The sequence below is a fragment of the Ciconia boyciana genome, chromosome 3, assembly GCF_034638445.1.
Source record: "Ciconia boyciana chromosome 3, ASM3463844v1, whole genome shotgun sequence".
NCBI classification, from domain to species: Eukaryota; Metazoa; Chordata; class Aves; order Ciconiiformes; family Ciconiidae; genus Ciconia; species Ciconia boyciana.
In genome coordinates, this window is record NC_132936.1 from 1,740,422 (window position 1) to 1,762,672 (window position 22,251).

Here is a 22,251-nt window from a genome sequence, read left to right on the forward strand (position 1 = left end):
CTCCCTCCCCCCTGGGGACTCCTTGGTCCCAGCGCTGCTACATCTGTGCCTAAATTCTGCATTTCCAGGGCGATATCAGCCCAAAGCAGTGCTACTGGCAGAGTTATCTCCAGGAGGGCCGCGTCGCACCCGTGACTCCCTTCCACCCCTCTGGTTCACACCAGTTATATCTCATTCCCAGTACAGGCTTCCTGGCCAGCTTTATCTTTAGCCTTGAATCCCCCGCCTAACACACGGCACAAGCACTTTCTCATACCAGGGCAGAACAACACCTTTCTTTTTTTGCTCACTGGGGATCCATGCCCTTGAATAGTTTTCATTTTTCTCCTGGTCCCCACTGGGGGGGGGACCAGCTTCGAGGGCTGGTGCTCCCGTGGGGCGGCTTGCTCGCTGTACCCCTGGGGTACACAGGGATCCACAGGGCAGAAATGCAAACAAGAAGGCCAAGACCGAGAGGGGGGGAGGCAGGGAAAGGCTTTCGGGGCAGGGAAGGCAGGGACAGGCACACTGCCTGGGACAAGGGAGTGGCAGACACCACCCAGCATGTGTCGGCTCGCTCCTCCGACGTCCTGGGACCGCCGAGGTGCCAGCTCCTGGAGTCAGGGGATGTCCCGAGAACCCAGGACCGAGCAACCTCCAGCTCCTGTAATCGCAGAGGGAGGCGAGCAAGTGGGTGTCAGCGGTCCCAGCCCCACGGGGGGGGGGGAGGAGAGCCCTCAACCCCCCCACCCCACACGGGGCGAGTGGGGGGGGCCATGAACCGGTGAAGATGCCCCCAGCAGCAGCAGGAGGGCTGAACCCCGGGGCGGGGGGGGGGGGGGCCGGGAGAGCCTCCGGCGCGGGGCCGGTGGGGTCGTGGGGCCGTGCCCGGCCGAGGGCCCTCCCCGGCGGCTGCAGCCCGGCCCCCGCCCCGCCCCGCCCCGCCCCTCCGGGTGCCCTCGCTGCCGCCAGCACCGGACGAGCCCCGGCCCCGGGATGCTTCAGGCGCCCGCCCGCGCCCCTCACCGCCCGTCGCGGCGGAGGGGCCGCTGCAAGCGCTGCCACGCGCCCCCGGCAAGGTAGGACCCCCCCACCCCCCCCGGGGCCCGGGTGCTCGGCGCCGGGCACCCCCCACGCACGGGCACCGAGGAGCGCCGGGGTCCGGGCACCGGAGCAGCCCTGGAGGGGGGGGTCCCGGTCAGGGCACCCGAGCAGCAGCGAGGCTGGGGCACCGGGGCTACCTTGGGCGGAGGGGTCCGGGTCCCGGCACCGGGGCTGCCCCGGAGGCGAGGGTCCGGGCACCGGGGGCGAGGGTCCGGGTCAGGGCACCGGGGGCAAGCCCCGCGGTCCGGGCACGGGGGCTGCCCCGGGGCTGGGGCAGGGGACCGGGGCAAGCCCCGCGCAGGCTCCGGTCGCCCCCGGCCCCTTCCCGGTGCGGCGGCCGGAGCCCGCCCGCCCTTGGCGACTGCCAGTGGCCCGGGGCCGTGTCAGTCAGGCGAGTGCCTGCCTGGGGAGGGAGCCGCGGGGTGAGTCACGGGCAGGAAAGGGATTGCATCAGGAACGGAACGGGGCTGTTTTTCCAGCCGGGACTCTGGGATAGCCCCGCTCCCGCCTCCCTCCGTCCCCTCTCTCCCCAGCGCCATGGAGAAGGGAGCCAGCTCCTCGACCTGCAGCAGCTCGGTGGCCTTGGCCTCGTCCTCCACGGCCACCTTCAAGGAAGAACTGCTGTGCCCCATCTGCTACGAGCCTTTCCAGGAAGCCGTGACGCTTTGCTGCGGCCACAATTTCTGCAAGGGCTGCGTGAGTCGTTCCTGGGAGCACCGGCACCACGTGTGCCCCGTCTGCAAGGAGACCTCCTCGTTCGACGACCTTCACGTCAACCACACGCTCAACAACCTGGTGGAGATGATCCTCAAGGAGGAAAGGCAGCGGCAGGGCCGGGTGGCCACGCTCTGTCCCCAGCATCATGAGGAAGCCAAGCTCTTCTGCCTGGACGACAAGGAGTTGGCATGCTTCGTCTGCCAGAGCTCCAAGCAGCACGAAGGGCACAAGATGCGGCCGGTGCAGGAGACGGCGGCGGATTTCAGGGTGAGGGATGCTTCAGGAAAGGGGGGGACTGATGGCAGGGAGAGGCACCCCCGCATCTGGAGGGGTGCAGCCCGCGCACGCCCTGGCACAAACTTGCCAGCACATGGCTTTGGCTCGTGCACGGCGTGGATGCACCCGCTGGCGTGCAGGGATGAAAGATGAAGCAGCCACGCCGTGAGGGTGGGTCCCCGCGGGAGTGCCCCTGCCACATCGCTGCCCAACGCTCTCCCTGCCTGATAATTACCTGGTGCCACCCTGTCCCCGGAGCACGGCCATTTACCCTGCGGTAAAGGGGAGCGGGGTGATGCTTCAAGGGGTTTTGGCTCGATCCCCGCGTTTCCTTGACTCATTCGTCCTCCACGGGGCTGGGCTGGATCCGGCCATGCTGGCTGTTGCAGCAGCTGGTTATTGCAGCAGCACCTCGGGGTTGGGAGCGTGTTTGGGATGGGGGTTGCCCAATTCCCCCAGCTGGGGGAGGGATGCAGGATGGGGAGACAGCCCCGAGCCCCGCGGGGCAGGACGGGCCATGGCTGCACAGGGAGGAGGAGGAGGAGGAGGAGGAGGAGGAGACAGGCTCCGGCCAGCAGCTGGGCATCACGCCAGGACCTGCCGTGTTTCCCGGCTGGGAAAGCAGCTGCTGCTGCCCTGACTCAGCCTGCGGGAACGAGCCGGATTTCAAATGTCGCGGGGCGGCCATCGGGCTGCTGTTTTGCAAGGCTTGGCGGGCTGCCGGTGGCACTGAGCCTCCCTGGGAGCGGGGCAGTGGCTGCCTGCAGCGCCGGGACAGGCAGGGACTTGACGGGGCATCGGTAGAAGGGCTTAAAAATGGGGGAGAATTCGCCACGGAGCAAAGCTCCTCTGCCTCGCTGCTTAGGGGCGGCGTGTTCGCGCAGCCCCGCGCAGAGCCGACCCCGTGCAGCACTGGCAGGCCTCGGTCGCAGGAGGGGAAAGGGTGGATTGAGCAAGGATCCTGCTTAACCTCATCCTCCTGGGTTTGGGGCTCTTGTCTTTCCGTATTGGAAACCCTGGGTGTAGGCTTGCGAGGGTCCTGAAGGCGTCTCCTCCCCGCAGGCCAAGCTGAAGAACATGGAGACCTCCCTGCGGGATAAGGCGAAGGATTTTGGGGCCATGCATCGCTCCTACGAGTCCATCTCCAAACACAACCAGGTGCGTGGTCCCTCCCGGCAGGGAGGCGACGGGCCTGATCCTGACACGTGCATGCACACGCGTGCAGGAATGCGGCTGGCTCTGGGGTGGAACGCTGCACCCATCCTGGGCTGCTCCATCCCTGAGTGAGGAGAGCGATGCTGGGGGGAGGAAAGGACTTGGATGGGGAATTGAGAACCAGGGTGACGGGGCTGTGCCTGCCGTGGCAGCAGGGACATTGATTTTGGGAGGACTGCGTGGTCCCAGTGGGAGCCCAGCGAGTCCCTGAGTGCTGGAGCTGGTTGGAGGGCTCTGGAGGACCATTTAGGGGGAGGATGGGGGGAGCCCAGGGGAGTTGGGGGGCTCCGAAGGGAGGTGCTGACATCCCCACGCGGGGCAGGTGGAAGTGGCGCGGCTGGAGGAGCAGATCAGGAGGGAGTTTGAGAAGCTGCACGAGTTCCTGCGGGGCGAGGAGAAGGCGCTGCTGGCCCAGCTGCGGGAGGAGATGCAGCACAAGCACGGCCTCATCGAGGGCAAGATGAAGCAGCTGGCGGAGGAGAGCCAGGCCCTGCTCAACGAAGCCCGCCAGCTCCAGGTGGACCGCAAGGAGGATGACTACACCTTCCTCAGGGTAAAGCCCTGCTGGGGTGCTGCCCCGTGCCCTGCGGGGTGTCACCCTCACCGTGGCACCCTCCTGCCTCTGCCGGGGTGCGAGCAGGGCGCTGGGTGATCCTTTGGGTGTTTGCAAGCCCCCGTGATCCCTTACAAGTGGGGGTCTGATGCCCGGTCTCTCCTTCTCTTTCAGACCCACAAGAACCGCAAGCGCAGGTAAGTCCCGGTCCCCGTCGCGTCCCCTGCCCGATGGCACAGGGTGCTCAGGGTGGCTGAGCCCCCGTATCCCCTCCCTGGGGCGGAACGGGGTCTGCTGCCTGGCTGCAGAGCGAGATCTCTGCCCCAAGCGAGTTCCCATACCCGCGTGTCCCCTCCAGGTCTGGGTGCTCCGGCAGAAGAAGGTGCTGGGGGTCCCCAAGGCCAGGCAGCACTCCTGGGTGCCTCCGGGCAGGATGGGGGGGGCATGCATGGACACAAAGCAGCATTGCAGGTCTTTGGGGAAACATTGAAACCCTGATGTTGGGGAGGATTTGGTGCTGGGACCCTCCTGGGGTGATTCACCACCCTCCTTGAGTGAGAGCAAGGTTTGGGAGATGCGGGGTGCTGGTGGGGAAGCCCCTGCCAAAACACAGGGTGCCAGGGGACCCAGCCCGGTTCCTTCCTCCATCGCTGACCCGTCTCCATCCTCTGCCCCTGCCCCAGGATCGCCTGCACGGCCGAGGAGCCGGAGGCCGTGCCCTCGGGGATGCTCCTTGACATCGCCAAGTACCTGGGCTCGCTGCAGTACAACGTGTGGAAGAAGATGCTGGACATCATCACCGTAGGTGAGGTGCTGGGTCTCCACCGAAGGGTGGTTGTCCCAGGGCTAAAGCAGCCTTTGCGTGAGGCAGCTCCAGGGGTGGTGGGTGCTGAAGAGAAGAGGAGCGTGGAGCAGCCATGCCTGCGGCTGATGTGCCTGGGGAAGGGGGTTGGAGAGCATACAGGGTGCTCTGGGGCACTTGCACCCCAAAAGGGAAGCCCTGGAGGGTGCATTTCTCCGCGGTGAGCTGGGTTAGGAAAGGATGGATGGACGGATACATACCTGCAGGGCTGCGGTCCCCCCATAAGCTCATCCCGGGAGCAAGCCAGGCTCCTAACACGCATGTCCCCACCACAGTCCCCTTCAGCTTCGACCCCAACTCCGCGGCGGGCTGGCTCTCGGTGTCCGAGGACCTCACCAGCGTCACCAATGGGGGCTACAAGCTGCTGGTGGAGAACCCTGAGCGCTTCACCTCGGCCCCCTGCATCCTGGGCTCCCACGGCTTCTCCACCGGCTTCCACACCTGGGAGGTGGACCTGGGCGGCATCGCGAAGTGGCGGGTGGGGGTGGCCCGGCCATGCAGTGGCACCCACTGGACCTTCCACCATGATGCTCGCTCCGGCTTCTGGTATATCTACCGCCTGCCCGGGAAGGATGGCGAGACATGCCGAGCATCCAACACGGCGCGTTCGGAGGCAGCGCTGGGTGACCTGAGACGGATCCGGGTGGAGCTGGACTGCGACGAAGGGGAGCTGTCCTTCTATGACGCCGACCGCAAGACCCACATCTACACCTTCCACGAGAAGTTCGGTGGCACCGTCTTCCCCTATTTCTACATGGGGGGCACACCGGTGGGTGCGCTGCCCCAGGCGCTCCGTATCTGTCCCCTCCGGGTCCGCATCCACGAAGATGTCCCCGTCTAGTGGCCACCATCTCCTGCCACCACCGCCTCTGCCTGCATTTGGGGTTCTCCAGATGCTTTTTCAGCTTTCCTTAAGAAAAAAAAAAAAAGGAAAAAAGAATTTGTATATGTACTGCCTCTTTTTTTTTAAATCATTAATAAACACTCTGCTCTTCTGTATGGCTCTGTCCCTCTCTGTGCCCAAATCGCCTCGGCTCTTTTCCTCCCCCCTCTCCATCACAGATCAAAGCTGGGAAGGTCTCAGGGAGAAGGTATCTCCCTCCCAGGGGGCTGTAAATTAGTAGTAAATTAAACCATTTGGGGGCTTTCCAAGCTTGTGCAAGTGTGGCAGCTTGCAGGGCTCCAAGGCCCCCTGCTGTGGGTGAAGCAGGGGACAGCGGCCCTTGCCCCGGCACCTTGGGGATGGGAAGAGCCCACCTGGCTTGGCTGGATGCGGGCAGAAGCGCGTGTTTCCCCTCTACAAGAAAAACCATCAATGGGGACATCCTTGAGAGTAACAACCCATCTCCTCCGACCCTTCTCCCCCTGACTTTACCCCTCTGAGGGGCTTTTCTGTAAACCCCCAGCTCCAGGAGTCAGGTGATAACATGCAGTTGGTGTTTGGAGGTGGAGGAGGCTCAGGGGTGGGATGGGAGGGAGACAAAAAACACCCTCTGCAACCCAGTGCTGCGCCTGGCCCGATATTAATCCTGCCAAAAAGGCTTTTTTTTCCCTCCATCCTGGTGAGCACTTGGGGCTTAAAGGTGATGTCCTGGGGAAAGGGAGGGGGCCTGGGGGGCCGTGCTGCCTGTGCTGCCCTCGGTCCCTGGTGCAGCCCGGCCGGCCAGGACCTCGCTGGCAGGGATGCTGATATGAACGGGTGGTTTCCATGGTTTCTCACCATTTGCATAGGATGCTCCTTAGGAACGAGAGCTGGTGGCGGAAAAACAAAAGGGAGATATCGGAGGCGTGCAGTGCGGGGGCGACCCCGGGGGTCCTCCGCCTTCCTTACGTCGGTTGGTGTTATCTATTTCCAACCGAGCATCCCTGGATACGGGGAAAGGAGGAAAATGGGCGTGAGCATCCCATCTCCCTCCCTGCGTCGTATCCCCATGCTGCCCATCACCTCCCCCCCAAAAAAGCTGGCAGTGCCTGGAAATTTGGGCATCCTGCGGCCAATTTAGGCACAAGCAAGGCGTTATTTGGGAACAATAAAAAGCCAGGGAAGCTCTTTGAGTTGCCGGGGCTGGAGCAGGATGAGGCATTTCTCTTTGTGAGGTCCAAAGGGAGCATTTCCCTCCCGCGCCTGCCAGTGCCAGAGCAGGTGCCTGGCGTAAAAATGGCAATAAAGGGTGAAATGAGGCATCGCTTTGGATGGCGAAACTGAAACGTTTTGACTTTTTTTTTCCGAATCATTTGGTGAAAAATGGGTTTGCAGGAAACAATATGAATTAATGAACTGGTTGGCTCCCTAAGACTCTGCGTTTTTTAGTGTAATAAATGGTACCTGCATCTTCCCCTGAGCTTAATTTCATTCCCACGGAGGCAGAGAAATGGCTTTAAGCAGAAATCAAGGCAGCGAAGCCGTTCTTCCCACCGACACAGACCTCTCCTCCGGAGCTGGCCCGCGGGACAGCACCCAGCCTGCAGCCATGGGTGACGTCTCCCCGGGACTGAACATTTGCTCGCACCTCCGACATCGGAGGACAAATTTGGGGAACGCTGCGGTAAGGGGCAGGCGGGTTTTGCGTGGGGCCCTCCTCTGCAGCCATCGCATCCTTCCCCAACGCCTGAGATCCTGCCTGGGACACACCGGTTACTTACAGGACCTTTTCCGAGCTCAAACCTGCCTCCTTGCAGCAATCAGAAGGATATTATTATTATTATTATTATTATTATTATTATGGCGGCAGCATTTTTGGCTGCTCACGCCGAGGTCGGCGAGCCGCGGGCCCCGCTCCAGCCTGCGGGGTGCCCGGGATCCCGCTCCCCCTCCGCCCCGGTGCTGTTCCCCTGCGAGTTCACGGGTTCCCGCTGGTTCACGGGTGGGCGTGGGGTGCGAGTGGGGCTCCCCGCTAGCTGGGTGGGGAAGGGGGGGGTGAATCCAACCGGGGGAGGGCGGGGGTTGCTGCAGTGAAGCTCCCCCCCCCCCCAGCATCCCCCCATTTATAGGGACGGGCGATATTTCGGAGAAGCAGGCGGCTCTCCCATTGGCTCGCAGCCTGGCGATGATGTAATTTCTGCCCAATCCGAAGGAGGACAGCACCTTTTCCCCGCCCCCTCCCCAGCCCTCCCTCACCCCGGGTACCAGCCAGCGCCGGGGCACGGTGCATCCCGGAGGGGTGGGGGGGACAAGTGGGGGACCCCCCACCCACCCCCGGAGGTTTCCCGGGGTGTGCACGGCCCCCGGGCACCCCGGAGGAGGCACCGTCCTGGGGCCGGATCCTGCCCCCGGGTGCCCAGCGGGCTGGGGCTAAGCCCGTGCCCTGGCAGCCATGGCCGGGATCTGCTGGCCGCTCTTCCCAGGGCCAGGAATCCTCCAGAACGAGGAGGGTCCAAACCTGTGGGTCTTCTTCTTGAAGGATCTGTGGCTACTGAACCTTTGGAGGGGAGGCTGGAGATGTCCTGGGAGAGGAACCCAGGGCGGGGGGTGATGCCCAGAGCCCACTTCCAGCCCCCTCCGAGCACGGCTGGAGGATGGGAAAGGGCTCCGAGGCAACACCGTATACGCTCACCCCCTCCTTAGGGTCTCCCCTGGATGCCTGCTTTTGGCCGAGGGGCACCCCGGGACGCACGGACCTTCCCACGCGGCTGTCCCGGTGCTCCAGCCCAGATGGACCACAAGCTGCAGCTGGGTCCCACGCGCTGCGTCCCCACGGCGAAAGGTTTCCCCCGTCTCTCCCACCCCATCGGCCCATGCCCGGGAAGGGTTTGGATGCCGGCGCTGGGATGCCGAGCAATTTTCCCTAAGCCCCGGGAAGAGGTAAACCCTTCGCCTCCCGTGGCCTCCTCTCGCTGCCGGGGCTCTTTCCTCCCCAGCCTGGCTCCACGGCCAAGCTCTCCTCCAGCCACCTCCTGCCGTCCCCTGTGCTGGAGACGGTCCCATGCCAGGCTGACCCCCAAGGAGGGTTTGGTGAGGACGGTGTGAATGGGAAAGGGGTGGCCATCGCCCTGGGTGGACGCAAATCTCCTTGGCCTCCTTTTTTCATGCCTCGTTTAGTTTCGACCAGCACACGCTGCTGGAGAAAAACAGTTCCCAGCGTTGGAGCAGCCAGGAGGCTTTGCAGGGTGGAGGGTGACAGCCCTTAGGGATGGTGGCCATCGAGTGTCCCCAGAGCCACAGCCTTACACAGCGGCTCCAGGAGCTGAAACCAAGCTCCATCCCCCCAAATGCTGGTCCTGTGGAGCTGGGGGACAAAAAGACACCTCCAGACGTGACCCCCCCCAGGCTCCCAGCATCTCCCCCGGCTCCAGCAAGCCCAGCCAGCCATGCAGCTAAACTGTGGCCATCGACACGGGGTGACAGGGAGGGGTTTGTGCCCTGAGCCTGGACCACGGGCAGCTCAAAGGAGCATTTGAGCAGAGCCCCCTGCACCCCCCCCTGCCATGGGGTGCCACGCAGCCCGGTGCCAGCCGCCGCAGGGACCGTGCCACAGCCACGTGGGTCCCCACAATGGCTGTTTGTCCCCCGGTTGGCCGCTGTGTCTCAACTCTTTCCTCCCCTTGGCCCCTCCGTCTCAGGGCTGTGCTCCGTTCCCTCTGCAGCTCCTCGCACGTCCCACGGGCATCCTACCCACGGCACCCACGCCGGCGTGGGCCCCCGAACCCCGCCGAGCCGGGGAGGGCTCGGGCGCGGAGCTCGCTCATCGCCCGAGCATTAGAGGATCCTTTCAGAGGGAAGCGATGAGCCATTGAGTTTCGGCGGGATGTGTTACAGACGCCCCACGATGAGCTAAATGGCTGAGCTGCGGTGTCACACAGGCGATGTCACCCCCATTTCCAGCTGGGTCACCTTGTCCTTCCCCATGTCCTGAGGCCATGGGCTTTGCAAAGCCACCCTACATTCGTTTTCCAGGGGGAGCCACCTCCCCACAGCCACCCTGATGCTCATTGCATAACGGAGGAGACGGGTGCCTAAATATACCCGCACGGTTCCCCAGAGGTGCCGGGCTTGTGATCACCGTCAGACGGAGCCATCGGCGATAAATAGGCCAGAGCGACGCAGATCTGGGGGAAGGAGTCGGTTTGTGGGAAGGGCAGAGCCCTAAGAGATGTCCTAGCTCTGTTGGGGCTCCCCAGGGACCTCCGCTCGCCCCGGCATCCACGGCGGCATCGCACCAAAATAGTTTCGGGATCTGGGACTCGGCCTCTCCGAGCTCCCGTTGCCCAGTTTGAGGAGGACAACAAGTCCTCAACGTGCCTTTGGGGCTGGGAACGGGTCACGCCGGGCTTGTGCCACATCCCATGGGAGGAGGGAGGGGACACCCCGTTGCTGCCCAGCGTGGAGAGGACCCCCCACAGCCCGTGCCGGCGTGGGGTTTAGGGGAGCGGAGTGGGACAGTTTGGCCCCATCGGAGATGCCACCAGGGCCCTATTAAACCCTCCAAGTCCCCTTCTTTGTCACTTTGTCACTCTCCAGCTTTGTCCTGCTCTAGCAGAGCGCCGAAGCTCGCTTTCCACCATGCGCTCAGCCCTTTCAATCCATCACCCCCCCCAGAACCCCCCCAAACCCCCCTTTTGGGGCCAAATCCAGCCCCTCCCCCCCTTCACCTCTCCCCCCCCCCAGCCTTTTATCATCTTTCCCCCCTTTTTAACGTGGTTTTCTTGGTTTTTTTGTGTTTTTTGGGTTTTTTTCCCCCCCCCAAGGCCCAGCCCGAAAATAGCTGCTCGGCGTGATGTCACCGGGCTGGTACCCGGTTCGTACAGGCTTCGGGCCAATCAGCGGCGGCGGAGCCGTTGCGCCAATCGCCGTTCGGGGAGGTGATGTCATGGGGGGCTCGGGGCCCCCGGGTGGGATGTTCCACGCAGACCCCCGCGCCCGCGTTAAATGAGCCCGGAGAGCGCGGAGAAGCAGCCCAAGCACCGGCGGTGGGGTGAGTGCCGGGGGGTGTCTTGGGTGATGATGGGGGGGTGTTTTCTGGAAGCTGAAAAGTTTTTGGGGAGGGGCTGGGGAGGGGGGGATGGATTTTTTCGGGGGGTCCTGGATGTCGCTCTCTGGCCGCGACACCCCTCTTTGTCCCCCTCCCCATCCCTCCAGCATCCTCCCCGCCGTGCCGGTGCTGCCCCCCAGCTCACCCCCGCGCCCCCAGCCCCTTTTGGGGTGCTGTCCGTCCTCCCCGTCCCCCCATCTCGACAGCCGAGCTCGGGCTGCTGGACACCCTCCCCGCGCCCCCTTCTACCTCCCTCGTTCCGCACCGCGGCGGGCCTCATCCTGCCCTGCCGGGTGGGGGCGTGGGGCAGCCCACGCCCACGGTGAGGGGCGTGCAGGGATGGGGCTCAGCAGCCTCCGCCCCGCCTCGCCCCAGCATCCCCGGGGGTCCCGCACCCCCAGCATCCCCGGGGGTCCCGCACCCCAGCATCCTCTGGACCCCGGGGGGGGAGGGGGTGTGTGCGTCTCCTGACCTGGAGCCCCCCAAAATGTGGGTGCAGGGGTGCGGAGCCCCCCCCTCGCCCGGAGGGCAGGGCCAGGCTGAATTATTGATGGTGGCAGGATGCTGGCGGAGGTGACCTGCTCTCAGCAGGCGCTGAAATATTTATTCCAGGGAGGGGGGAAAAGCGAGGGGGAGGGAGGGAGGAGGCGGCTGCCATCCTCCCTCTCCCCTGGAGATGGGGAGGGGGAAGCATCCCTGGCTTCGCGAGCTTCAAGGGAGGGAGCGGAGAGCCCCCTCCACTCCTCCATCCTCTCCCTCCATCGCTGGGTGCTTCTTGCAGGGAAGGGGATGGGAGATGGGGGGGTCCCCGCCGTCTCAGGGGATCTACAGTGGCGATCAGGCTGTGAAAGCGGGTTGCAGCCCTTTGGGGTCGGATCGGGCCCCCTCCCTGCCACGTGCGCCTCGCCGGGAGCGGGATCGCTCCCGCAGCCTCCGTGCTGGGGGTTTGAGCGAGGTTGCAGTCTGGGGGTGCCAGGTTGCAGTCTGGGGGTGCCAGGTTGCAGTCTGGGGGTGCCAGCAGCAGCAGAGCCCCAACCACACCCCACTCCCCTTGGTGCTGCTCGGGGGGGGCAGCGGGGCTGGGAAGCAGAGAGGGAAGGGAGCTCAGCAGGGAGGGGTTTCCCTCTTGGAGGAGCCTCCAAACACCTTGCACAGCATCTTCATCCAGCGAGGAGGAGTGGGGCTGGCAGCCCACCACCCACCTCCCCCCCCCAGCCGGCAGCATCCCTGCGGATGGACCCCATCCCCGTCCCCGTTTTGGGTCTGATGGGCGAGCTCTGCATTTTATCGAGCGAGGGCATGAACGCCACATGAGGGCTGGGAGAAGGGTTTCGGTAGCATGAAACGCATCCAGGTCCCCCCCGTAATCTCGGGGAAAATGAGGATTTGGGGTGGTAATGCAAGGAGCGGGGATGCATGAGGAAGGCATATGCTTCCAGCCGGGCTGTCAGAGCTCCCGGCACAGCCTCGTGTCGGCACACGAGCCACCAGAGCATCCCCACCCTGCCTTGGCACCGCGCTTGGCAAGAGCCACCTAGGGCAAAACCCTTCGGCTAGGCAAGGAGGAAAGCCCTTGGTGGGGGAACATCCCTGGGCAACCCCCAAACCCAACCAGCCCTGGCTCCGGAGGTCACCTAAAAGAGGGGAGCATCTCCAGGGAAGGTGTCCCCGGCAGGGTGTCCCCACATTTTGTCCCTGTTCCCCCCCCTCCGGCAGCTGCGGGCAGGTTATTTGCGTGATCCCTGTGTCAGATCCCAGCAGGATGGGGGACGAGGGGTCGGGATTTCTCAGGGCCCCCCAGGTTGAGCTGGGTCGGGGTGTGTTGCGGCTGTGGGAGCTGCAGAGGAAACCCCTCTGATGCCACCGACACCCCATCTGTGTCCCCCAGAAACCCTGGGAAAGGGGGATGGCCCCGGCTTAGCTGGGTTTTAATGAGTCTCTGGGTGTTGCCGCCCCACGCCAGGTCCTGCGCTCACCCAGGGGCTCTGCACCCCGGGGACGGGTGGGGGGTCCCGGGGATGCCCCCACGCCTGACCCACAGCCACGGGGACCCCCGGAGGGGGTCCCAGTGGGATATGGGAGAGGGTCCCGGTGCGTCAGCCCTTCTGCGCGTGGTCTGGCAAGCGGCGAGCTGAGGACTGGGGCTCTCTAGACACGAGTGGGGGTGGCAGCGGGTCCGTGAAGGGTGTGCGTGCGCATGCGTGTGCACGCGTGTGCGTGTGTGCACGCTGCTCCCAGCACACGTGTGCACACGTGTGGGTTGTGCAGGCGCTGGGCAGCCCAGCGCAGGGAAGGGTTGTGGGTGCCAGACGCACCCCACCGGCTGCTGCCATCATCCCAGTGGGTGCCCATCACACCAGCTGCGTCCCCCCCATCACACCAGCACGTGCCCATCGCATCACACCAGCGTGTGCCCACCCCAACGGCACGTACCCATCACATCGCAGCTGTGTGCCCATCGCACCAGCGTTGCCCCCCACGCCACACCACTGCGTGCCCGTCTCACCAGTGCACGGCCGTCACACCACACCGGTGCGTGCCCACCCCGTGTCCCCAGCGCGTGCCCACCGCAGCATCCCCGGCGTGCGTGCGAGGCCACGGCAGGGGACAGGCAGGGCTGGGCCGTGCCCTCAGCCCCAGGACACCCGGCAAGGGGCAGGCGTGGGTGGGCAGGGCTGGCTGATGCCCCCAGCCCCTGGGACACCCCACGCTGATCCTGGCTCTTTCCTCCCCCAGGAACGCTCTTGCTGCAGACGCCCGAGGATTGTCACGCCATGACTCTGGCTGGTACGGCACCGTCGCAGGGCCGCGCGTGGGGACAGGGGACAGCGTGGCTCACCCAACCCCTTGAACACAACCCTGGTGTCTACCCCCATGCTGGGGCACCCCTAGTTTGAGAGGGGCCCCATCCAAACCGCCCTGGGGATGGCTCTGCCCTGGGCTACCCCCTGCCCTGGGACTCTCACAGCATCCCAGTGGTGGCAGGGAAGGGGTCGTGCGTGGGGTTAACACACCAGGACAGACATAACCCACGTGGCCATGAGTAAAGCACCCCACCTCTACGTGCCTCAGTTTCCCCTTTGCATACCTTGCTTCCCCCACCCAAATCACCCTGTTTGCAATATCTGGGCAAACTTCGGTGCCAGCCGCCGTCCGCGTCCCAGCCCTTCCCTGGCACGTGGCAGCCCCTGTCCCAGCTGCCTGGCAGGACCCCCCCCACCCCTCTGACCGCAATCCCACCATCTCTTCCCAGCTTACAAAGAGAAGATGAAGGAGCTGCCTCTCGTCTCCCTCTTTTGCTCCTGTTTCCTCTCGGACCCCCTGAACAAGCCAGCATACACGTATGAAGGTAGGAGCCTGCTGCCCACCCACGGCTGAGGGGTGCGTGAGCAGTGGGAGCTGCGGGGGGCTGCAGACCCCCTTAGGATGAGTGGGGCGACCCTCAAACCGAGAGAGGTGGCTCCACAGTTTGCTGGCACCGGCTGGAAGCAGGGGGCCAGGCGGAGGTTTGGGGGGCTTGGGCAGCCCCCCTCTGCCGTGGCTCCGCTGCATGAAGCGCCGGGCGTGGGCTCGGTGTTTTTAGGCAGACGGCGCTGGGTGATTCCGACTGATTCATGTCAGCGCGTCCAGAGGTGACAGTGGTGGCGGAGGGGGGTGCCCAGCCTTGGGGGGCTCCTCCTGGCTAGCTGTGGGGGGATCTGCAGCTGGAAAGGAGCTTCATGGTCCCATTCCCAGTCCTCAAAGCAGGGCCGAACACTACCCTGCTTGCTCACCTCTCCCTCGGGGGGATGCCCAGCCCCTCAGCTCGCCCAAATATTCCCAGCTCAACCCCCTTGATGGTCTTGGAGTCCGTACCCCAACCCATGACACTGGGGCTGAACCGCAGGGCTTCAATCGCGGTGCAGGGATTTGGGTGAAACCAGTGCAGATCGGGGAAGGCGGTGGCACGTGGGTGGGTTGCAGGTGTGGGACCCTGGGGTGGTTTGCCCGAAGGGGTGGGATGTGTCCGCACCCCTCTCCGCGTCAGCCCGTGCTGACGGGGGCTGACGGGCTCCGCGTCCGCATCAGCCCGTGCCCCTCTCCCAGCAGACACGGTAGACCTCACCTGGTGCGTCATCTCCGACATGGAAGTCATCGAGCTCAACAAGCGGACCTCAGGGCAGTCCTTCGAGGTCATCCTGAAGCCCCCGTCGTTCGATGGCATCCCCGAGTTCAATGCCTCCCTGCCCCGGCGGCGTGACCCGTCCCTGGAGGAGATCCAGAAGAAGCTGGAGGCGGCAGAGGAGAGGAGGAAGGTAGGTCCAGCAGCTCATGCACGGCACCGCAGCATGGGGACGTGCCGTGGGGACATGCGACCTTGCACTCGGGGTGCTCAGCAAGGCACACCCACCTTTGGGGACGTTGCTGAGTTTGGAGGGGATGGTTTTGGCCGGGAGTGCAAGGAACCCGTGGCCCACACGGCCATCGTGTTCGCTTTGCCCATGCAGTACCAGGAGGCTGAGCTGCTGAAGCATCTGGCAGAGAAGCGGGAGCACGAGCGGGAGGTCATCCAGAAGGCCATCGAGGAAAACAACAACTTCATCAAAATGGCCAAAGAGAAGCTGGCGCAGAAGATGGAGTCCAACAAGGAGAACCGCGAGGCCCATTTAGCAGCCATGCTGGAGCGCTTGCAGGAGAAGGTGAGAGCCTGGCGAGGAAGGAGGGGGGATGCGCTGGGACACCGGTCCAGGAGGGTGTCACGGGACACCCGGGCACCCTCCACGGCTCTTGGGGTGGCATTACCCCCTGGGGACACCACCAAAAGGGGGGGACCCCTCTTCCCCTCCCACTGTGCAGCAATACCCAAACGCAACGTCCCACCCGGGGTGGGGGGGTCCTACCTGGGGACCCACCGAGCCTAATGGGTCCGTAGGCTCACGAGCGGTTGGTGGGTGGAGAGCTGGGACCCACATCTCATCCGCAGACATGCAAAGCCTTTGCTTTCCCCATGTCCCACCGTGATGGCCTTGACCCACCGCTGGCAATTTTTCCACCTCCCAGGTGGCAGATCTTCCCCTGGTCCCTTCCCCAGAGGCCATGGAGCCGTCAGCTCCCCGGTGGAGCTGGAGGGGTCCATGCTGCCATGCTAGGAGATGCTTCCACCCTGCCAGCCTGTGCAGACCTCTTCTCTCTCCCCGAAGCAGGTCTGTTCCCAACCTCAGCACGGAAGGTCCCACCCTCACCACCTCCAGCTCCCTCCAAAACATCCCTTCTGCAAGGAGCTCGCCCAGTGCCCTTCTCCAAACGCCTCAGCTAGCCTTGGGTCAGAGGCAGAGAGCACGAGATAATGAAGGACAATCCGAGCTAACCCCATCTCCTTGGGGCTCACGGTCCATCCCGTCTGGTTGACGTCTACCTCCTAGCTAGAGGGCGAGGACAATCTGTCCCTGAGTGCCTCCACAGTCCTTAAAACGCCCCAGGGGAGGAGAGGACGCTGTTGACCCATCGGTGGTGTCCCTCTGGGGATGAACCTTGCGAACGCCCTCGTGCCTTCGAACCCCTCCGAAGCTGCTGGCCCGCCCGTGGGGACCCTGAAGTCCGTCCAGCTAATGCGTGTGTCCCCCCCCTTCCCTCCTACCTCCCCCCCACAGGACAAACACGCGGAAGAAGTGAGGAAAAACAAGGAGCTCAAGGAAGAAGCCTCCAGGTAAAGAGGCGATGGTTGGACTGACAGCTCCGGGGAGGTGGCAGAGGCTGCCGCAGCGCAAGGTCGGATGGTGGAAGGGTGGACGTTCCTCTGCTTTCTTTGTTCGTGAATGTAAAGAGTTGACCAGTGAAGCCATCCTATTCGTTTCGGGGAGGGTGGGGAGGGAGGAGAAAGGAGGGAGGGTGGGCGGGAGGGTGCTGGCTTTGGGATGCCCACCTCCTTGGTGGGTCTCACGAGCCACCCGTCAACCAGGTCCAGAGGAGACAGCTGAGGGCTGGTGAAGCGGAGGAGGTGGCCCCCCCAGGGAAAAGCCGGGGGGGGACAGAGCGGGTGGGGAGGGAAGAGGGGGGGGGAATGTGCGTCGTGTGTGACTTTAATTTGGTGCTGGGCAGGCAGGGCGGGCAGGTGGGCATCCCTCCGGCTTCCTTCTTCTCCTCCATCCCACCCCACCGATGGGCAGCGGCATCTCTTGGTGTCCCTCCCTCCCTTTTTCCTGCCTGGACTCAGGGCCTCTTGCCCGAAGCGGGCGTTATTTGCCCATAGACCTTACAGAACCCTTTTGGGGAAGGGAGAGAAGAGACCCCCGCATTGGACGTGGTCAGAGAGTGAAAGTCGCTTGCTCCAAAGGCTTTATCCGGCTGTAGGAGATGCTGATGATCCTTTTCAAGGGTGAAATTGAAAAGTGCCATGACTTCCCAAAGAGCTGGGGTTTTTTTTGTAAGAAAGAACCTCCTGAGAATCATCTTTGTGGGAACTCTTGGATGAAATCCCCTTTTCTGCTGTAGAGCAGCTGGAAAGCCATCAGCTTTTAGAGGTGGTTATCTGAAAAGGGAGATCACCCCCATGGAGAGCGAAAGCAGGAGAGAAAAACAGGCTGCGGAAACCGTGATGGAAGGGACGGGGAAAAACAAGAGGGAAAGAGGAGCCAGGGGAGCCCAGGCTGGAGAGCCAGAGGTGGGATGGAGATGGCTCTCTGGAGAGCAGGAGAAGACAACAGCCATAGGGAGTCCCTGGGGACGGCAATGGCACCTCCTGGTGACACCAGGGCAGGAGGAAAGCCAGTTTGGGACCCCACCAACAGCTTGTGACCAGCCCAGGAGGTGCTTTGTGGGAGCTGCTGTGCAATCCCCTGGGTGATCTTTGCCTCCAGGGAGGGTGAGCGAAGCAGAGAGCTTGCAGTGAGATCCTTCCCAGCAGGAGAAGGTGGAGAGCCTGCTTTCTGCTGCAGGGGTGGGAATGTCCCCTCCTCTCCCAGTTACCAGCAGGCAGTGGTCCCAGTGCCGCGATGCCCTGGCACCCCATCAGCCTCCAACCCTGATGCTAACAGAGGGTTTGATCTCCACTATGGCCAGACAAGCTTTCCAAGCTCTGATGCGGGTCTGGAGGGAACCGTGTCTTTTCTTGTGCCGCGAGATGCTCGCCTGGACCCCGGAGCCCTGGGGGGACCAGCCCGGGGGGGGGAGCACGGGAGAGGGCAGCGGGCGAAGGAGACGGAAGGGGCTGTTCTAACCGTGGCACGAGCTGTCCTTTTTTTGTATACAACGGTTGTAAATAAACCGCCTTGGCATTTCTTTTGTTTTCTCATGATCTGTGCAGTGTCTTGTGTGTGGTTTGTTTTTTTTTTTTGGGGGGGGCATCCCAGTGTCACTTACACTGGGAAGGGGAAAGCGACTGGGGGGGAAATTAGGGTGGGAGGCAGCATGTGCGTCAGACAGATGGGTCTATTTTACCCCGGTGCCCCAAATAACCTCAGTCTGGTGGGACTGCAGCGGATTTGGGGTCCTTCGGCCCTCCAGCACTATCAACCCCTTGCACCCAGCCGTGCAACCCGGGTTCACCCTGTGCACCCCTGGGGCATGCAGAGGTGATGCTCTCCCACCCCAGACCCAGAGCAGGGAGCTGGAGCCAAATTTCAGCGGTGTGCTGGGAGATGGAGAGGAGTTGGCCAGCATGGTGAGGAAGCACGGAGGTAGCTGGACACATGCCAAGGTCTACGCCAAGGCCAGATGACCCATCGGTCTATGCATGGAGTAGACAAAAGGAAAACGTCGTGTCCTGAGTGCCAGGAGAGGAGCTGAAGGGTTTCTTCTTCTCCAACCCTAAGGAGAAAGTGGTACCACTTCCTCTCCCCTCTTTGCTGAGCCTGAGAGAGGTGATGGCACCAAAATTTAGGGCCAGCCTCCCAGAGGGGCCAAGAGTCCATTCCTCCTGGGCCAAGGAGGTCTTCCCTGACCTGGTCCTCTCCGATCTGGGCTAAGGAGGTCCTCCCTGAACCTGAGAGGTCTTGGAAGATGGGTGTCCAACCAAGGAGCTGGTGGTCCCAAGGGTGTGGGATTTGGTGTCAACATTAAGACAAATCCCAGGAGGGGATTCAGACCTCCCTGTGAACACAGCAGCCATGCTCAGGGGCTTCCATCACACTCAGGTGCAACAGCAAAGGGGCCATATCAAAAGGGACCATGCAAACAAGGACATGGAGTCAGTGTTGAGGTGGCAGAGTCCACCATGGTCATACGAACTGGTGGGATGTGAGTTAGCAACCCCCAAAAGCCATGTGGGAGAGGACCCGGGGAGAGCAGAAGAGCTTTTTGCACCCAAGAAGGGAGGAGAAGCCACAGGCTCAAGAAGAAGGCAAGATGCATACATCTAGTACAGACGACGGCAACAGGAGTCTTGAGGCTGACCATCGGCAGACTTGCAGGAGTTGAGTAAACTTGCAGCAAATAAAATACTGGTCTGTTAGGTATATTGTATTTGAATAAACAAAGAATAATGACATATATTGTTCTGCCCTAGGACTCTGTGCCACAGTCCACAACAGCATGTGCGTTGATGGGCACGAAGAGATGCAGGAACCATGACACAATGGAAAAGGGCACCTAAGCTGGGCTGAGGATGAAGAAAATAGGGAGATACTAAAAGACCTTCCTCCAAAGAGCCTTAAAAAGCACCCAGAAGCTTTGAGGAGGGTAGCAGAGAAACAGGGAGCAGAGCCAAGAGAGCACAGCTCTCCCTGGGGACAAGCCAGTGGGTGTCAGGGGGGAAAATGGGGCACCAGGGTAAGAAGATGATCATGGGGGCAAAGCTGATGGCACCAACACCGTCAGGAGGCAGCTGTCTGGAGGAGGCGGTCCAAAGAGGATCAGGGTGAGTCAAAACCAGGCAAAGTGTGATGCAGATGGTGTCAGGATGCACATCCTAAAAACTCTCGACTCTCTCTAGGCACCTGAAGCAGAAACCCACCCACCCATAATCACCTGCATCTCAGATCATCCTGCTCCATGGCCCGAATCCTAATGAACTTCGTCAGTGCTCCAGCAAGGGTCCAGAGGCTCGTTTTTCTCCCATTGCTGTCAAGGTGGAGAGATGATGATGGCTTAGGCTAAAGGGAGAGGTGAGCTGGATCTTCTTCCTTCATCCAGCTTTTTGCCCACCACAGTGGTCCACCTCAGATAATCCCCTCCCTAAACTGATCAAGTTTTAATCTCCTTTCCAGTGTTTCCAGTGTTGCGTCTTAGAATAGCTAATGTTTAACTTGCCTGTTCGTCTCCCTCCCTGGCTCCTTCTCCTCACCCCAACGTGTTTGAAGATCCAGCCCTCTGGTCATGGACACCTCACCAAGGTTTTTTTGATGACCATCACTCCAGGAGCCCTTTCCTTCATTTTTTCCCATCTCAGTTCAGATGCCTTTCCCAGCCATGGGAGTGGAGACCTGTGGGAGCATGGGCTGGTGGCCCTCATAAACCTTGTCCATCTTCAGTAAATACATTGAATCCTGATTATCACACAGATGGAAATACTTGCATTGACCTAACACATCAGATGGAAATTGTTCTCAGACCTTCCTCTGTCTTGGGTAGCTGTGAGCCAAAACAACGCCAGGTCATGTAGCTGCTCCCCCAGCAAGATACACACAGAGCCAGCTGCTGCTCCGCAGCAGGAATATTGCATGTCCACGTGCGCAGGGGTCCGCAGGGCTGTCTGGTTAGTGCAGCAATGCACGGGACCCGGCAGGGCGTCTGCCTCGTGGCTGCACTCGATGAGGCTCTGTCAATACAATTTCTTGCCCCACATCACTTTAGACAGCACTATAATGGGGTCAGCCAAATTAACGAGGCAGGGGTTAATTTGAGTGTGAAAGGGAAGAGCAGAAGAAGGAGCCAGGCTCGCAGTCGGGAGCCCTGTCCTGGGAGGAGTCACACACGCTTTCCTCCCCCAGTGCAGGACCGAGTGTACGGGGCCATTTCATGGGGTGTATTTAGTTTCTTGCTTAGCCACACTGCTGTGTCGTGCCCAAAGCCTGGTACCCAGCAGATGCCTGGACCAGGACCATCACCTTCTTCCAGGGGAAGCCAGCAGGGTTGTCAGCCCCATACAGGGAGAGAGGCAGGGGAGGTATCCCCATGTCCCATCTGCTATAAGCTATGGGGCACGAGCACCCAGGAGTCCAGGCTTAACCTCCCCTTTCTGCAGCAGAGCTGCTTTTGCAGATGCTGGCCCCACTTCTCCTCCCTGGGATGAACTCAGGCAGCCTCTGGCTGGATTTGGGGCTTGCAGTGATGAGAATCAGGCTGCCCTTAGCCTTGCTGGGATACCAAATACCTTCATCTCACCACGCAGAGCCATTCGAGATGCCCCCAGAGTTACCCACCTGGTTCCCAAGGGCCCTGTGTCCTGTGGGTCCCCTGTCACCTCCGCCCATCCCACGTGCCAGCCTCTGATAGCCCACGAGTCTCAAATGGCAGAAGACACCCACACCTGGGTGAGAGGTTGGAGCTCAGATGCTCGCACCTGGGCATCCTGAACCAAACACCAGAGAGGAGGTGATGGAGACCAGGTCCTTGACTACATGGCAGAGTCCTCTCCTGAGGCACCATCCTGTGGGCCCAGCCAGGACATACAAGGGGAAAGCACAAAGCAAAGGTTTGGTGCCTTCAAGGAACCTCCCAAGGAGACATTTCATGGCATGTGCCAGAACCTGAAGGCTGAGATCTGGACAAACCTTCTGCACCTGATCCCACCTCTCCTGTTTGGAAAGTCAGATGCAATCCCATCCCTAAATCCCACCCCAAACAAGACCTGTGCACCTCCTGAACATCAGAGGATGCTTGGGTGTCCTTCAGAGCAGACATGACAAGTGCTGCTCGGTTGCTGACCTGCATCGGGGACACAAGTGTCCACCTCTGCAAAGTGACACATAACAGATCAAAGCAGGTACAGAAGCAGCACCCTGGAAGTGCCTCCAGGACTCCAGGCGAAGAGATGAATCTTCCTGCCATCGACCCACTGCCGGACTCTGGGAGCTTTTCTTGGCTCGTGCGTCATCAACAGCAGCGACATTGTGCAGGGACAGTTCTGCCGTTTGATGTCCTTCCTCCAGTCCGTAGCCTCATGCTGGTTTCTCAGAAATCATAAATTTGGGCAAGATACCAGCCGTTCATTCATGGGAAGCTGGCAGTGGCGGGCAAGGGGTGCGGCTGGAGCATTGGGTGTCATAACTAGCTGGGGCTTCTGCGGGGAACTGGGGGAGCGATCAAAACTGTTCAAGGGCAAGGATGCTGTGTGAACTCCAAAACAGTATGAAAACCACAGCATTTTGTCTGCTCCTCCAGCGTGCAGACTATCTGTGCGTGTGAAGCTGTTTGGGCAAGGCGGAGGAGCCAGGTCTGAAGCAGAAAGATTCATCTTAGAGAGTGTAAAAGGCACCCAGCATGTGTCCAATATGAACCCCGTAACCGTAGGGGAGCTTTGGGGTGCAGTCTTGCAAAGCCACCTGTGTACAGGCAACCATATCAGTAATGCCCTAGAAGGCCAAGATTGCCTCAATCATGGCATCAGATATAATAAATTTGAGTATGGATGTAGCAGAATTGGGACCAATAAGGAAAAA

The 22,251-nt window shown here is 61.8% G+C and overlaps 2 protein-coding genes across 12 annotated transcripts; both read left to right on the forward strand.

Moving 5' to 3' along the window:
* Positions 1-897: 897 nt before the first annotated feature.
* Positions 898-5,705, forward strand: TRIM35 (tripartite motif containing 35). Of its 3 annotated transcripts, none has more exons than XM_072858183.1 (7): positions 898-1,058; positions 1,617-2,067; positions 3,103-3,234; positions 3,614-3,844; positions 4,019-4,041; positions 4,528-4,649; positions 4,982-5,705. In XM_072858183.1, the coding sequence occupies exons 1-7, from the start codon at positions 976-978 to the stop codon at positions 5,545-5,547; spliced, it is 1,608 nt and encodes a 535-aa protein (XP_072714284.1). In that variant the 5' UTR covers positions 898-975; the 3' UTR covers positions 5,548-5,705. The 3 variants fall into 3 exon arrangements, with proteins under 3 accessions (XP_072714284.1, XP_072714281.1, XP_072714282.1); XM_072858180.1 differs by having other exon boundaries at positions 929-1,058; positions 1,563-2,067; XM_072858181.1 differs by having other exon boundaries at positions 930-1,058; positions 1,563-2,067; positions 3,139-3,234.
* A 4,808-nt stretch (positions 5,706-10,513) lies between these two features.
* Positions 10,514-16,477, forward strand: STMN4 (stathmin 4). Of its 9 annotated transcripts, none has more exons than XM_072857698.1 (6): positions 10,514-10,618; positions 13,412-13,462; positions 13,929-14,024; positions 14,744-14,970; positions 15,163-15,354; positions 16,306-16,477. In XM_072857698.1, the coding sequence occupies exons 1-6, from the start codon at positions 10,573-10,575 to the stop codon at positions 16,363-16,365; spliced, it is 672 nt and encodes a 223-aa protein (XP_072713799.1). In that variant the 5' UTR covers positions 10,514-10,572; the 3' UTR covers positions 16,366-16,477. The 9 variants fall into 9 exon arrangements, with proteins under 9 accessions (XP_072713799.1, XP_072713800.1, XP_072713802.1 ...); XM_072857699.1 differs by having other exon boundaries at positions 14,762-14,970; XM_072857701.1 differs by having other exon boundaries at positions 14,765-14,970.
* The last annotated feature ends 5,774 nt before the right edge of the window (positions 16,478-22,251 follow it).